The 16,298-nt window shown below is 50.4% G+C and overlaps 1 protein-coding gene across 1 annotated transcript; it reads left to right on the forward strand.

The window, feature by feature from the left end:
- Nucleotides 1–690: 690 nt before the first annotated feature.
- On the forward strand, nucleotides 691–1,567 carry LOC139354672 (uncharacterized). The gene is made up of 2 exons (XM_070998914.1): nucleotides 691–763; nucleotides 845–1,567. Exon 2 carries the CDS (start codon nucleotides 845–847, stop codon nucleotides 1,409–1,411), a length of 567 nt encoding a protein of 188 aa, XP_070855015.1. The 5' UTR covers nucleotides 691–763; the 3' UTR covers nucleotides 1,412–1,567.
- The last annotated feature ends 14,731 nt before the right edge of the window (nucleotides 1,568–16,298 follow it).

Genomic DNA, 16,298 nt, shown 5'->3' on the forward strand with positions numbered 1-16,298 from the left:
AAAACTGGACGGCGTGGCCGTTCCCTCTGGATGTGCGACTCACAAGCTACTGGGGTAGGGGGTAGGGATCCGAGGGGAGGATGGCCGGAGGCGACCCTTCCCTGTGCTCCTTGTGGGCGAATGGGGTGGTCGTTTGCACTGAGTAAGCTTCTCTGGCGCAACACGATTCCCGACCGGCACAAATCACTGCACGTGGGTTCCCGAAAAATGCACAAACTCACACGGACACATACACGCAAAAAAAAACCAAAAGTATACACTTAATAAGCGTTGTGTTAAAAGTATACTAAAGTTAGTATAAAAATGTAAGTATTAACTCAACACTAATTAGTTTCAACTGTATACTTTGTAGTGTAAGTGCTCTACCAAAGAGTATAAAGCGTAAACCTGTAGTGTTATTTTTAAACTAGTCATATTTGACTATTTAGTTTATAATTTATACTTTTGGTTTCAACAAAAACTTAATGTAGTATAAAGAAAATGTAGTTTCAAGTTATTACAAAATAGTTTCATGCCAACACTTTATAGTATTAAGCTTATACCAATTATTATATGAGTGAGACTCAGTAGTATAAATAGTATACTGAACATTAAATAGTTTTTCATGGTGTGAAACTAGGACAATAGCGAATATTCGAACATATATTTTGGTGTAAAACCAGGACAATAGCGAGTATACGAACACAGAAAATGCTACCGGAGTTGGCGTTGTTTGACGCGTTAATGATTATTGTGATGATTTATCTCGGTGCCGAGTCAACATGTAAGTAAAATATTTGTTCTAAAATTAAAAAAAATCAATATTATATTGTTGGTAAATGTTGTGTGTATTGAGTATTTTCAGATGCAAGTGCTTTGCGCACGCGTACAGATGCATAACGCGAAGGAGCTAACGAACTCGACGTACCGCCTTTGTGCTGTCAGAACAGCGAGTGCCTTCCGGACGACGCAGCGCTCGTCATTGCAGGCCAAGTTCCCCTATGTGAACTGGTGCGGGAGCCACAGAACCAAGACCGAGGTGAAGAGGAGTGCCAGGATGCAGAGCGTCGACAACTGGCAGGCAGCCTGGGACAACTCCAGCAAGGGACGCTGGACGCTGGACGCAAGGGTAAATAGGAAGCACGGCCAGGTAGATTTCTACCTCACGCAGGCGCTGAGTGAACATGGTTGCTTTCGAAGCTTCCTTAAGCGCTTCGGACACGACACGGAGAACGGTTGTCCAGAGTCCGGCAGTGGGATTGTTGAGGACGATCAGCATGTCCTATTTTCATGTCACCGCTTCGGGTCTGATCGCCAAATGCTGATGAAGACCACCGGGGCAAGAGTTCGGCCAGCGACGGCAGCCTACGCAGCGAGTGTACTGCGAACGCTGCGTCGCATCGAGAATGAGAGGAGAGAAGCTACAGCCTAGGTGGCTACCATTGCGCTAAGCAATACCTTGCGGTGATACCGCGCAATCACGGCCCCTACTCTTGTTGCTTGTACTTATTTTAGTCTGTATATACGTGTTAGGTAAAGGAATATAAAAAAAAACACGAAGGAGCTAAAAACATGAGTTGTGTGTTGCGCAAAATATGAATATTTATGAAATAATAACAAAATAATAAAAGAAAAACAACATACAACTTGATTTTATTGGGTTTGGGATAACACGAAAAACAAAGTAGTATAAATTTTATACTACAGGCAACGGGGAAATCGTATAAGTTTTATACGAAATAGTATAAAATGTATACTAACGATTTCGATAAATAGCCTAAAAAGTATACTACGGCTCTCTAGATTAGTATAATATGTATATATCCGTCTGTCCGGATGAACGCTGAGATCTCGGAAACTATGGGAGCTAGGCTATTGAGATTTGGCGTGCAGATTCCTGAGCTTCCTACGCAGCGCAAGTTTGTTTCAGTAGACTGCCACGCCCACTCTAACGCCCACAAACCGCCCAAAACTGTGGCTCCTACAGTTTTCATGCTAGATAGAAAATTTTAACTGAAATGTAATGTTCTCATCAATACCTATCGATTGACCCAAAAAAAAGTTTGCCACGCCCACTTTAACGCCCACAAACCGCAAAACCCTGTGACGCCCACAATTTTCATGCTAGATAAAAATTTTTAACTGAAATGTATTGGTCTCGTCAATACCTATCGATTGATCCAAAAAAAATTTGCCACGCCCACTCTAACGCCCATAACGCTTAAATCTGTATACCGCCGGTAGGTGGCGCATTTTAATCTCGCTTTGCTGCTTGCATATCTCCATTTAGCTGAGTAACGGGTATCTGATAGTTTAGGTACTCGACTATATCGTTCTCCCTTGTTTTATACTGTGTTCCTAGGACATATACACGCCATTTCGTCAAGGCTGCGATGACTGCTAAGACCTCCAGTTCCTATGAGTGTTAATTCTCCTCACAAGGTTGTGTTTTTCGGCTCATGTACTCGACTGAATGTAACTGACTATCCCCTGGAACCTTTTGCAGTAGGACTGCGCCGAAACCAAACTTTGACGCGTCCGTGTGTATTTCTGTAGCCAATGTCGGGTTATACAGTTTTAAAACTGGCTTAATAACTAAGGGCGCTTTTAACTGCTCGAATGAAACTTGCTACAGTTCTCTGAACTCAAGCTCCACATTTTTCCTTAAAAGGTCTGACAAAGGTTTAGATATGACTGCATACCCATCTACGAACTTTCTAAAATATGACGTTAAGCCCGGAAATCGTTGTGTAGCCTTCCGACTAGACGGTACAGGAAAGTTTGCTACAGCTTGCGGTTTTTCAATAATGGGTGTGATCGAACCATTTTCTATAGTGTAACCAAGAAAATCGAACCTCCTTTGTAAGATTTGACACATTGCCCAATTGATTCAGTAGTTCTTTTTTTTACGCAACCTTAAGTACCCTTTTAAGCTATTACGAGCCTTCGACATCCTTGCTGGGGATTATAATGTCATCCATGTAGACAACTGCGTCACCTGTCTTAATAAGCTCACTGAGTACTGCCATAATGAACCGTGTGAAAACTGCTGGTGAGTTCGAAATGCCAAAAGGCACATACAAGGAGTCGTGTTCTCCTTCTTGTGTAACGAATAAAGTATATTTTTGGGAGCTAACTTCTACCAGAACATGAAAATACCCTGAGTTTACCATGAGTTTTCCGCGATGCAAATAAGGACCTTCGGTGAAGACTCCCCTCAAAGTTACCCGTTCCCCTGTGGCGTGGAACCCTCTAGTCCGGTGTTTAGGTGACTTAAAAATTTTCTTGTAAAGGACTCTTGGATCCGACTGAGATCCGTGCCCCTGCCGAGAAAGCATCCTTACAGGGTATTTCATTTATATTATAATAAGGTCTTGATTTAAAGCGATTTTAAATTCAGATATATCCAAAAGGTCCGCTATAATTGTGGGTCTAAGTTGTGATTATATTTTTCCAAATAACTTTTACACGATCCCACTTGTTTTATATAATTTTCTTTACAGTTTAATTGAAATGAGCTTTTGTATTATAAACTGGTTTAATTAAACTGATTAGACTGCGTCTTTTTATGTTCGTCTTCTCTTTTCACCAAAAGCGTCGTTTTTCACGTCTTCCACGTTCGTTTCGCGAATTCTTTCTGCTTTTTTCGTCTTTCAGTTTGGTAGGCTTGCCACGTCGTTTTGTTTTCCATTTCTCCTTTACGACCAGCTGTTCTGCGTTGCCAGACCAATTTCACAAAACTAAAAGTTTTTGTTTATGTTTATAAATATCTTGCATGTATTCATTGATTAGTTTTTTAGTTTTAAATACATCGACTTTTGCTGATGTAATTAAGTTTGTTAGATTCATAAGATCGTAAGTAATCAGACTTCTTGATCTTTAAAGTTTAAACGCTGTTTTAAATTTGTCAGATAAAGATGTTATTTCTTTGATAATTTTTAGATTCATAGCTAACTGATCATTATTAGTTTATACTGTGACGAACCCGCCTAGAAGGCTCGTGCGCCACAATAAGAACTACTTTCGTTATTATAGCTTTAAGAGAAATACAGTGAATTATAATAAATGTTAAGTTTAATTAAGAATAAATAAGTCATAGCTAAGTTCAGAACCCTGGGCGGCAACGCCAACCGATAGTTCATCAAGAAATGTTGAATACTAGAAAAGCGAAGGAGCTAAAATACCAGAAGTAGGAAAATACTAGAAATCCCGAATAAAGGAAAAGGCCGGAAAATGAGGGAGGGTCACGCGGCGATCGTGGCGGCTCTCTTCTCTCGGGATCGCGGAACGAATGTGGAGCTCCTTCCCGTCCGCTCCAGTAGTTTTCGTGCCTCCCCTGTAGTTTTGGGATTCGTGCGAGTTACGTATAAACAAAATTTGCGTGGACACCCTTCCCGCCGTATCCGCAATCCTAGCTTTCCCACCACCTCCGTAGTATTTGGGATTTGCGCGTGGACACCCTTCTCGCCTTATCCACAAGCCTAGTCCTCCTGTCGTCTCCGTAGTTGTGGGATTCGCGCGTGGATACATTTCCCGCCGTATCCGCAATCCTAGTTTTCCCGCCTCCCCCGTAGTTTTGGGATTCGTGCGTGGACACCCTTCCCGCTGTATCCGCAATCCTAGCATTCCCACCACCTCCGTAGTATTTGGGATTTGCGCGTAGACACCCTTCCCGCCTTATCCACAAGCCTAGTCTTCCTTTCGTCTCCGTAGTTGTGGGATTCGCGCGTGGACACCCTTCCCGCCGTATCCGCAATCCTAGTTTTCCTGTCTCCCCCGTAGTTTTTGGGATTCGTGCGGGGACACCCTTCCCGCCGTATCCGCAATCCTAGCTTTCCCATTACCTCCGTAGTATTTGGGATTCGCGCGGGGACACCCTTCCCGCCTTATCCGCAAGCCTAGTCTTCCTGTCTCCTCCGTAGTTGTGGGGTACGTGCGTGGACACCCTTCCCGCCGTATCCACAAGCCTAGTGTTCCCGTCTCCTCCATAGTTTTGGGATTCGTGCGTGGACACCCTTCCCGCCGTATCCATAATCCCGCCGCCTCCGTAGTTTTGGGATTTGCGCGCGGACGCCCTTCCCGCCTTATCCACTATCCTAGCTCCTTCGCCATCCTGGGGCTCGCGTGCGGCTCCGCCCCTCGTGCAGACTTACGCCCGCAAAGTAATCCCCCGGCTTGGCCTCGTCCGAAGGTCCAGCCCGGTGGACTTTTCGCCTCCGACGCGGAACCCAAGACTTACGCCCGCAAAGTAACCTCCCGGCTTGGCCTCGCCCGAAGATCCAGCCCGGTGGATTTTTCGCCTCCGACGCGAAACCCAAGACTTACGCCCGCAAAGTAACCTCCCGGCTTGGCCTCGCCCGAAGGTCCAGCCCGGTGGATTTGTCACCTCCGACGCGAAACCCAAGACTTACTCCCGCCAAGTAATCTCCCGGCTCGGCCTCGCCCGAAGGTCCAGCCCGGTGGATTTTTCGCCTCTGACGCGAAGTGCTAGACTCCGGCCAGCCCATTAGGTCGCAGCCCAGGAATCGGACTCTGCATAACCAACGTCATCTGCTTTTCTTCGACGTAAATAAGGACCTCTGGAGAAGACTCCCCTCAAAGTTACCCGTTCCCCCTGTGGAGTGGAACCCACTAGTCCGGCGTTTCGGTGATTTACAAATTTTCTTGTAAAGGACTCTGGATCCGACTGAGCATCCTTACAAGTGGCGCCCGAACAGGGACACCGAGACTAGCGGGGCATTTATCCAAGTGGCCTAAAGAGCCACCGTGAAAAGGGAAGAGTCGCCCGGAGAGTCGAGACGACCGTCCCTACCCAGAGTCGGGAAGGAAGAGTAGGATTTATGAAGGAAGTCCGCCAAGGAAAACAAGACGATGAGTACCCCTAAGGAATCAGACGGTGAGTCCGAAGAAACCGATTTTATCAAAAACCCTGGTGTAGGAGTTCGCTGGATATATGCTCGCCGAAAAGACGAACTCAACTCACTCGCCGTTGAGTTTGGCTTTAAAGCGGATGGTACCGTCGAGGAGGCCAGGAGGGCGTTCGCTAACCTAGTCAACACAGGATCCTTCCCACAGCGGGTGTGGACCCGACTAGCTCAGTTGCAGGAACAGTATAGCAGTCGGGCCCCGAGCCCCAACCCTGCGGGGAAGAACGATGAGATGGGACAATTTGCGGAGTCCCTACGGATCCCCGTCGGCTCGGACGCCGCGCCGATCAAGGTTCCAACGCGTCATCGAGGGATACATCCAGGAACGACACACGGCGTCTGGATGTCGCCAGGAGATGTTCGCCCAGCCACCGACCTACAGGAACAAAATGTATAAGGTAACACGACTCCCACTCAACGTTTGCTCCCCGAGAAGATGCATAAGTGGAACCTACGGTTCGACGGTAGCTCAGATCCGTTGGCTCTCGTCGCCGCACTCGAGGAGAAGATGACAACATATAGGATAAATCCGGACGAGATCCCCCGGGCTATGTCCGAAATTTTCGAGGGCCCGGCGGCACGGTGGCTCCGCACTAGCCATCTGCAATCTGCCTCTTGGGAAACTTTCCGAAGGGAATTTCTGGATTTCTTCCTACCTCCTCGATATTTCGCAAAGTTAGAGGATGAGATTCGCACTCACATGCAGAGGAAAGGAGAGTCTTTTAAAATTTACCTGATCGAGCTCAGGACGAAGATGCAACAGGCTGGGTACCGAGAAGAAAAAGAGTTGTACCGGGCATACGAGAACATGGGTCCCGAATATCGGCTGTATATCAAGCGCGGCGAATTCGCGTCGTTGAAGCAGCTGACACACATGGCTACCGAGTACGAGAGTGTCAAACAACTCGAGTTGATTCGAGGTGGAGCACCAGGGGTGACGGCCGGAAACCGCGAGGGATCGCAACTTCGACGGTCGCCGAATCCCTTCCGGAGCTCGGAGAGTACTACACAGGCAGGTCACGTGACCCACCGTATGATCGAGCAAGGAACCTCCCGAGTAGACGTGCAGCGGGCCTGCGGCCGCTGCGGTGAGAACGGACATTTCCGTCGAGACTGTTCCAACCCATGCCGCGACTTCTGTTGGGATTGTGGCCGAGTAGGAGTTCTAACCATAGAGTGCTGCCGTCAGGATGCCTCGGGAAACGGAGGACGTCTCCACCGTAATCTGGGCGCGGCGGAGACGAACGAAGCACCGGCTCGACCCCGGCAAACCCCCCGTTAAGGGTACACGGTGGGCTCATCACGGCAGCGATAGAAGTCGGAGGGAGATGGGTGGACGCCACCGTTGATACTGGGGCATCGAGGAGTTCGGGATGTGGTCACTAGAATAGCGTTGGCCGATCGGTCATGTCTGGACGTTACGAAATTGCGGCGACCTCCGGTCACGTTGGCGGGCACCACAGTACTCTTACCCATGTTGGTGATGCCCACCATGTTGGATCGAGTGATACTCCTCAAGACCGCAGGAACGCGCGTGCGATGTGGGCAAGCCACCCTTGACTTGCAGCCCGAGCCACAAGCGGTAGGCGATCCGTTGTTACTCCCAGTGCTCATACCGCCGAGGGACGATCGAGGGGAAGCAGTACGCCCTGTCAAGTTTAAGGTCCAATTGGGGACTGCCAGACAAGGAGGTCCGGAGGTTCTCAGTCCGATGCCTACGCGGGCCACGGCTGCGACAGACGACACTGGGATACCCGTAGGGATGGAAGCGGGAGAGCACGACGAAGAGCGACAAATCGTACTTTTGTGCCTGGGGCAACAAAGCTTCATCGACCGGGAGTTAGCTTTGTTCGAGAGTCTCCAGGGGGTATCGCATGTCGCCGAACACCGTATCGTCATGCGCGACGATAAACCATTGAAGCAACGGTATTATCCCAGGAACCCCGCGATGCAACATGTCATCGATACCCAAGTAGACGAGCTGCTCCGCTCCGGAGCCATCGAGCCTTCCAGGAGCCCACACAGCGCACCAATCGTTTTGGTGAAGAAAAAGGCTGGCGATTGGCGCATGTGCGTTGACTACCGACAGTTGAACGCACACTCGGTGCCCGAGGCCTATCCGGTCCCGAGGATCAATCACATCCTGGAGAAGTTGCGTCGCGCACGGTACATCTCTACGTTGGATCTGAAAAACGGCTATTGGCAAATACCCATGGCCAGGGGTAGTCGCCAATACACAGCCTTCACCGTTCCAGGTCGGGGACTATACCAATGGAAGGTCATGCCCTTTGGGCTGCACTCCGCCAGTGCCACGTTCAAACGTGCTCTGGATAGCGTAATCGGGGGGGAGCCCCAGGGGTGACGGGCGGAAACCGCGAGGGATCTCGACTTCGACGGTCGCCGAATCCCTTCCGGAGCTCGGAGAGTACTACACAGGCAGGTCACGTGACCCACCGTATGTTCGAGCAAGGAACCTCCCGAGTAGACGTGCAGCGGGCCTGCGGCCGCTGCGGTGAGAACGGACATTTCCGTCGAGACTGTTCCAACCCACGCCGCGACTTCTGTAGGGATTGTGGTCGAGTAGGAGTTCTAACCATAGAGTGCTGCCGTCGGGATGCCTCGGGAAACGGAGGACGTCTCCGCCGGAATCTGGGTGCGGCGGAGATGAACGAAGCATCGGCTCGACCCCAGCAAACCCCCCGTTAAGGGTACACGGTGGGCTCATCACGGCAGCGATAGAAGTCGGAGGCAGATGGGTGGACGCCACCGTTGATACTGGGGCATCGAGGAGTTTCGCCAGCGAAAGTTTTACAAACCTGGTCGCCCGCGCCGGCGAGGTTCGGGATGTGGTCAATAGGGGTAGTCGCCAATACACAGCCTTCACCGTTCCGGGTCGGGGACTATACCAATGGAAGGTCATGCCCCTTGGACTGCACTCCGCCAGTGCCACGTTCCAACGTGCTCTGGATAGCGTAATCGGGGCGGAGATGGAGCCGGTCGCCTTCGCTTATTTAGACGACATTATTGTCACTAGCGCTACGGAGGAACAGCACTTCGTTAACCTCGCCTTCCGCAGATTGCGGGCGGCAAATTTGAGTATAAATCCAAAGAAGTGTACTTTCTTCAAGCAAAAACTGGTTTACCTCGGTCATGTGATCAGCGGTGAAGGGATTCAGACTGACCCCGAGAAGGTGTCCGCGATTAATGGGTTGAAGACCCCCACCAACCTGAAGGAACTCCGCCAATGGATCGGGATGGCCTCATGGTATCGGAGGTTCGTCCCTAGCTTCGCGACCATCGTACAACCAATGACCGCCCTACTGAAGAAAGGTCAGAAGTGGACCTGGGGACCAGAACAGCAAACCGCCTTGAAAGAGATTAGAAGATGCCTGACTACCGCCCCCGTGTTGGGTTGTCCGGATTTCGACCAGAAGTTTGTTTTACAGACTGACGCGAGTGACGTCGGTTTGGGAGCGGTGCTATCTCTGGACATCGAGGGTCAAGAGAAGGTCATCGCATACGCTAGCCGCCGACTAACTCCTGCGGAACATAACTATACGACGACAGAGAAAGAGTGCCTGGCCGTCATCTGGGTCATCAGGAAGATGCGGTGTTACTTGGAGGGCTACCGATTCGAAGTCATTACCGACCACTTGGCTCTCAAATGGTTAAATTCTATCGAGAGTCCTTCCGGCCGAATAGCGCGCTGGGCTTTAGAACTGCAACAGTTCCAATTCGACGTGCGCTACCGACGAGGGAAGCTGAACGTCGTGGCCGATACACTTTCGCGACAGCCCTGTGAGGTGCTTCAAGGCGCTGTCGAGATCGAGGACCACTGCGAGTGGATCGGTAAGATGAAGAACAAGGTACTCGACGAGCCTGAGAAGTTCGCGGACTATATGCTAGAGAACGACCAGCTGTACAGGAATATGGGTTACCGAGCTGACGACGAGGACTACTTCCCGTGGAAACTCTGCGTGCAAACCCCCCATAGAGCCCGCGTCTTATATGAGTGTCATGATTCCCCGACAGCAGGACACTTGGGGGTCCGAAAGACGATTAGCCGCCTGTCACAAAGATATTTCTGGCCCGGCATGTACCGCGACGCAAAACACCATGAACGACACTGCGAGTCGTGCGAGAAATTTAAGACCGTTCAGACCAAAGCAGCCGGGAAAATGCTAACCCGCGTCGTAAACGAACCCTTTGACATTCTTTGTGCCGACTTCGTGGGTCCACTCGAAACAGGGGAACTCTATGATCCCACTCCGGAAAGCCAACGCCGCTGTAGTACAGAAAGCGTTTCGGGAACGTATACTCGGGCGAGTGGGCGTCCCCCGGAAGTTCGTGTGCGACAATGGAACCCAGTTCACAAGTCGGGCTCTAAAAGACTACTTTACTAAACGGCTCCGTATTGTCCGCAGGAGAATCCCACCGAGAGGACCAATCGTACAGTGAAGACGCTGATATCTCAGCTGTCGGAAGACGACCAAAGTTCTTGGGATAGTATGTTGCCGGAGATTTCTCTCGCTATCAATAGTAGCATATCGGATTCGACGGGATATACTCCCGCATTTCTCACTCAGGGACGGGAGTTACGCCTGCCTGCGATGTTGTACGACGAACCTACCCCTGGGTCGGGGGTCTTACATACAGGTCCTGAAGACAAGGCGACGCGTCTCAAAGGAATCTTCGACATCGTGCGATCGAATCTACAACGAGCATCTCTAGAGCAGGCGAGGCACTATAACCTTCGAAGGCGCGAATGGAGACCAACGCTAGGGCGTCAAGTGTAACTGCGACAACATCCCTTATCGAAGGCTGCTGAGGGATTCGCCGCCAAACTCGCTCCCAAATACGACGGTCCCTATACCGTCGCGAAGTTTACGTCTCCAAACTTGGTTCGCCTGCGGCGCCCGGGAGACCGACGGCGACGGATCGCCAATATATCACAGCTTAAACCCTACTATGCGGTAGACACCCACGACACGATCGACGACGGCATCACCGGGGCGAGTAACCCGGCACGGTAAGCGCACAGATCCGCGGAATAGCTTTAAGATCAATGCTTGTAATAGGTTAAGATTGACGGGTCCTATGTTAGCTACACCGTTAGGTAGGGAGTTCAGAAGGTAGGGTTATACCAATAAGTCTAGACTTATATTCCAGATGGACGAGGTAATCGTGTGGTATCCGACGACTCCGGCGACACCGAGCCCTTCCACCCGGGGAGCAAACTACGGGGACGGCCGTGAAAAAGAAGAGGAGGAGGAGTCCCCCACCTCCGAAGGTGAAGCCGAGGGCGGCTCAATGGGAATGGACGGCGACGATTCCCAGGATCCCGGCGACCCTCACTTTGCTGGACTTCGCGGAGGTCTGTGGAGTCCCCGACCCGGGGAGTCGCGTCGAGGCTACCAGCCGACGTCGCCCCAACCGGCCTCGTACCGCCTTGACGACGACGAGGACAGCGCCAGCGACCACGATGCTGACCGATTCAGTCGACCCCCACGCTCCGGCTACAGCTCACCGTACGGTCATCCCCAAGGACGACGGCCCGGGGAGCCGTACTACGCCGAGTCGCGACAATCCGAATCGGAGGAGGACTGCCCGTGGGCAAGGCGCGATCCCCGGGCCGGCCATCCGAGGTATTCACGGCCCGGACAACCACAGTTTCCGGACGTAGAACACTTCTACCACCATTCGACCGAGGATCAGGTGTGCAGATACGCCGGACACGTGTCGCTCATGCGCATCGACGTCCAGGGCCATATGCTGATGAACCTCCCTCCCCACCCCCATGCCCGGCACTTGAAGCCGGCGAAGGAGGTAACTTCGTGGCCGATCGTTCGCCGTACGACGTAGCAGCCCAACTAGAGGGGGAAGCTGCTAAGGGATCCGAAGGCTTAACAACTCCTCCCCGACGAGTTTCGACGACCCCAGCTACGCTCTCTCAAGGGGTCCAGACGTCCCCAATAAGAGAGGACCATCCGCAGGAGGTGTCCGACCAGGGAACCCAAACCTCGCCTCCCAACCGGCAGGACCTACGTCGCTTGACTCAGACGCCCGAGACGCAGGTGCCTTACGACGAGGGGCCTATCAGTTCGAGACGCGACGTCGAAGTCTTAACACCGATCGTTCCGTGTTCCGAGTATCTGGCCGGCTTCGAGTTGGTCACGGACACCGAGGACGATGATGAAGAAAGGCCCCTGTTTCGCCGTTCCTTTGTGGCGTCGCCTCAGCAGGACCAGACGGCCGAGACCATACCTTCCAGAGCCTACGTCGAACCTTCTTGCCCGGAGAGCGGGAGGAACCTTTGGTCTACGACACGAGAGGATGGGAACCCCCAGCGAGCCCCCAGTTGCGCCCACCCTGGCGAACCACTTACTGAATGGGAGAATCAGGTGCTCGAGCAAGTCCTCACGGATCTGTCGGGAGTTAGGTTCCCCGAGCCTACCATTGACACGGTTCTCAGACGCGCGCAACCGGTGACCGAAGCGAGCGCGTCACCCACTTCCACGGCGGAGGTAGATCGGTCGGCATACACGGAGGACGACCTATGCCCACTACCAGAAGGTTGGATCGGGGGCAACAATTTACGCTTCCTACCCCGACGCGTCATAAACCAGATAGAGTCGAAGGTGGCTACCCGTATCGGTCGCGGACGTCGAGTGCGAATAGCCGTCGGAGCGGGCGCCTATAAGTTCATCGTCACCATCAAGGACGACGGGCGCCTCTACATTGCGCCGCGGGAAGAAAGGGGGGGTGTGACGAACCCGCCTAGAAGGCGCGTGCGCCACAATAAGAACTACTTTCGTTATTATAGCTTTAAGAGAAATACAGTGAATTATAATAAATGTTAAGTTTAATTAAGAATAAATAAGTCATAGCTAAGTTCAGAACCCTGGGCGGCAACGCCAACCGATAGTTCATCAAGAAATGTTGAATACTAGAAAAGCGAAGGAGCTAAAATACCAGAAGTAGGAAAATACTAGAAATCCCGAATAAAGGAAAAGGCCGGAAAATGAGGGAGGGTCACGCGGCGATCGTGGCGGCTCTCTTCTCTCGGGATCGCGGAACGAATGTGGAGCTCCTTCCCGTCCGCTCCAGTAGTTTTCGTGCCTCCCCTGTAGTTTTGGGATTCGTGCGAGTTACGTATAAACAAAATTTGCGTGGACACCCTTCCCGCCGTATCCGCAATCCTAGCTTTCCCACCACCTCCGTAGTATTTGGGATTTGCGCGTGGACACCCTTCTCGCCTTATCCACAAGCCTAGTCCTCCTGTCGTCTCCGTAGTTGTGGGATTCGCGCGTGGATACATTTCCCGCCGTATCCGCAATCCTAGTTTTCCCGCCTCCCCCGTAGTTTTGGGATTCGTGCGTGGACACCCTTCCCGCTGTATCCGCAATCCTAGCATTCCCACCACCTCCGTAGTATTTGGGATTTGCGCGTAGACACGCTTCCCGCCTTATCCACAAGCCTAGTCTTCCTTTCGTCTCCGTAGTTGTGGGATTCGCGCGTGGACACCCTTCCCGCCGTATCCGCAATCCTAGTTTTCCTGTCTCCCCCGTAGTTTTTGGGATTCGTGCGGGGACACCCTTCCCGCCGTATCCGCAATCCTAGCTTTCCCATTACCTCCGTAGTATTTGGGATTCGCGCGGGGACACCCTTCCCGCCTTATCCGCAAGCCTAGTCTTCCTGTCTCCTCCGTAGTTGTGGGGTACGTGCGTGGACACCCTTCCCGCCGTATCCACAAGCCTAGTGTTCCCGTCTCCTCCATAGTTTTGGGATTCGTGCGTGGACACCCTTCCCGCCGTATCCATAATCCCGCCGCCTCCGTAGTTTTGGGATTTGCGCGCGGACGCCCTTCCCGCCTTATCCACTATCCTAGCTCCTTCGCCATCCTGGGGCTCGCGTGCGGCTCCGCCCCTCGTGCAGACTTACGCCCGCAAAGTAATCCCCCGGCTTGGCCTCGTCCGAAGGTCCAGCCCGGTGGACTTTTCGCCTCCGACGCGGAACCCAAGACTTACGCCCGCAAAGTAACCTCCCGGCTTGGCCTCGCCCGAAGATCCAGCCCGGTGGATTTTTCGCCTCCGACGCGAAACCCAAGACTTACGCCCGCAAAGTAACCTCCCGGCTTGGCCTCGCCCGAAGGTCCAGCCCGGTGGATTTGTCACCTCCGACGCGAAACCCAAGACTTACTCCCGCCAAGTAATCTCCCGGCTCGGCCTCGCCCGAAGGTCCAGCCCGGTGGATTTTTCGCCTCTGACGCGAAGTGCTAGACTCCGGCCAGCCCGTTAGGTCGCAGCCCAGGAATCGGACTCTGCATAACCAACGTCATCTGCTTTTCTTCGACGTAAATAAGGACCTCTGGAGAAGACTCCCCTCAAAGTTACCCGTTCCCCCTGTGGAGTGGAACCCTCTAGTCCGGCGTTTCGGTGATTTACAAATTTTCTTGTAAAGGACTCTGGATCCCACTGAGATCTGTATCCCGGCCGAGAAAGCATCCTTACAATACGAAACCATAGATTTTATTTTGGACTGTCATGAAATCGTCAATATCTGGTGTTCCTTCTGTTCATTTTCAAATGGTACCTATTTCTTTAATACCTCTTTTCGATCTATTTGTAAAATAAGTAATTTGATAATTTTTAGTTCGCGGGATATTTCGCGTTTCCGACCCCATAAAGTATATATATTCCTGATCAGGATCACTAGCCGAGTCGATCTAGCCATGTCCGTCTGTCCGTCTGTCTGTCCGGATGAACGCTGAGATCTCGGAAACTATGAGAGCTAGGCTATTGAGATTTGGCGTACAGATTCCTGAGCTTCTTACGCAGCGCAAGTTTGTTTCAGTAGACTGCCACGCCCACTCTAACGCCCACAAACCGCCCAAAACTGTAACTCCTACAGTTTTCACGCTAGATATAAAATTTTAACTGAAATGTATTGTTCTCATCAATACCTATCGATTGACCTAAAAAAAAGTTTGCCACGCCCACTTAAACGCCCACAAACCGCGAAAACCTGTGACACCCACAATTTGCATGCTAGATAAAATATTTTACCTGAAATGTATTGGTGTCGTCAATACCTATCGATTGATCCAAAAATAAATTTTCCACGCCCACTCTAACGCCCTTAACGCTTAAAGCTGTCTACCGCCGGTAGGTGGCGCATTTTAATCTCGCTTTGCTGCTTGCATATCTCCAATTCCCTTTGAGTAACGGGTATCTGATAGTCGAGGTACTCGACTATAGCGTTCTTCCTTGTTATATCTAGAATTAAGCTTGTTTATTTCCCTGTGTGTCTTTTTTTGTAGATTACCACTCCTACATGACAATTCTTATCTTATCTATCTGTATTTTGAAAATGTAACATTTTGTCTAGAGCTTGTTGCAATAATTAGGGAGTTTGATCATGTTTGATTTTATTAAATGTGGGTGAGTGAATTGTGAAATTATATTTTTGTGCTGCTCTAATTATAATTTCGGAATAATCAATTAAATTAGGCTCGTCTTTAATGCAGCGAGGAATTTTTGTTAAAGTAGAGTGTGCTCTATATATTTGTTTGTTGGATGTACTATGTCGAGGATCCGCAAAAAATAAAGATATCCCGTTTATTTGTACAAAAGATATAAGTTGGGATGAAGACAAATTGGCATCGTTATCTATCATCAATATTTTAGCTAGTGAGAAATGTTTAAACTTTTTGAAACTCTGTTTATTTAGTTTATTTGGAATTTCATTTACGATTATGTGTTCTTAACATTAGTCTATACAAGTGATGAATATAACATTTTGGGCATAATATATGTCTTTCCGGGATAAGTGCCTACCGACAGGCACCCTACTGGGTGTCTGTTGTATTTGTTTTGATTGCAGACAGTGCAATTTTTAATAAACTCCTTACGTTTCTTGTATAAATTAGGCCAATAATATGGTCGACTTATTTGTTTAAAGTTTTCATCAAGCCTTTTATGAGCCATACAACGCGTTTCTGTGATTAGAAACGTTATGTCCTCTCTTTTTTTTTGATTAATCAATAGGTATTGACGAGACCAATACAATTCAGTTAAAATTGTTTATCTATCATGAAAATTGTGGGCGCCACAGGCTTGGGCGGCTCTTGGGCGTTAGAGTGGGCTTGGCATACTCGCGTGACAAACTTGCGCTGCGTACAAGGTTACGGAATTTAAATCTGAGATCCCATTTCTCTATCTTTGATAGTTTCCGAAATATCCGCGTTCATACTTACGATTTTTTTAAGTTTGTGGGCGGTTTGTGGGTTTTAAAGTGGGCGTGGCACATTGCTGAAAAAAAACTTGCGCTGCGCAGGAATCTCAGGAATCTGCATGCCTAATCCCAGTACTGTAGCTCCTACAGTTTCCAAGA

Source organism: Drosophila suzukii, unplaced genomic scaffold, assembly GCF_043229965.1.
Source record: "Drosophila suzukii unplaced genomic scaffold, CBGP_Dsuzu_IsoJpt1.0 scf_13, whole genome shotgun sequence".
NCBI lineage: Eukaryota > Metazoa > Arthropoda > Insecta > Diptera > Drosophilidae > Drosophila > Drosophila suzukii.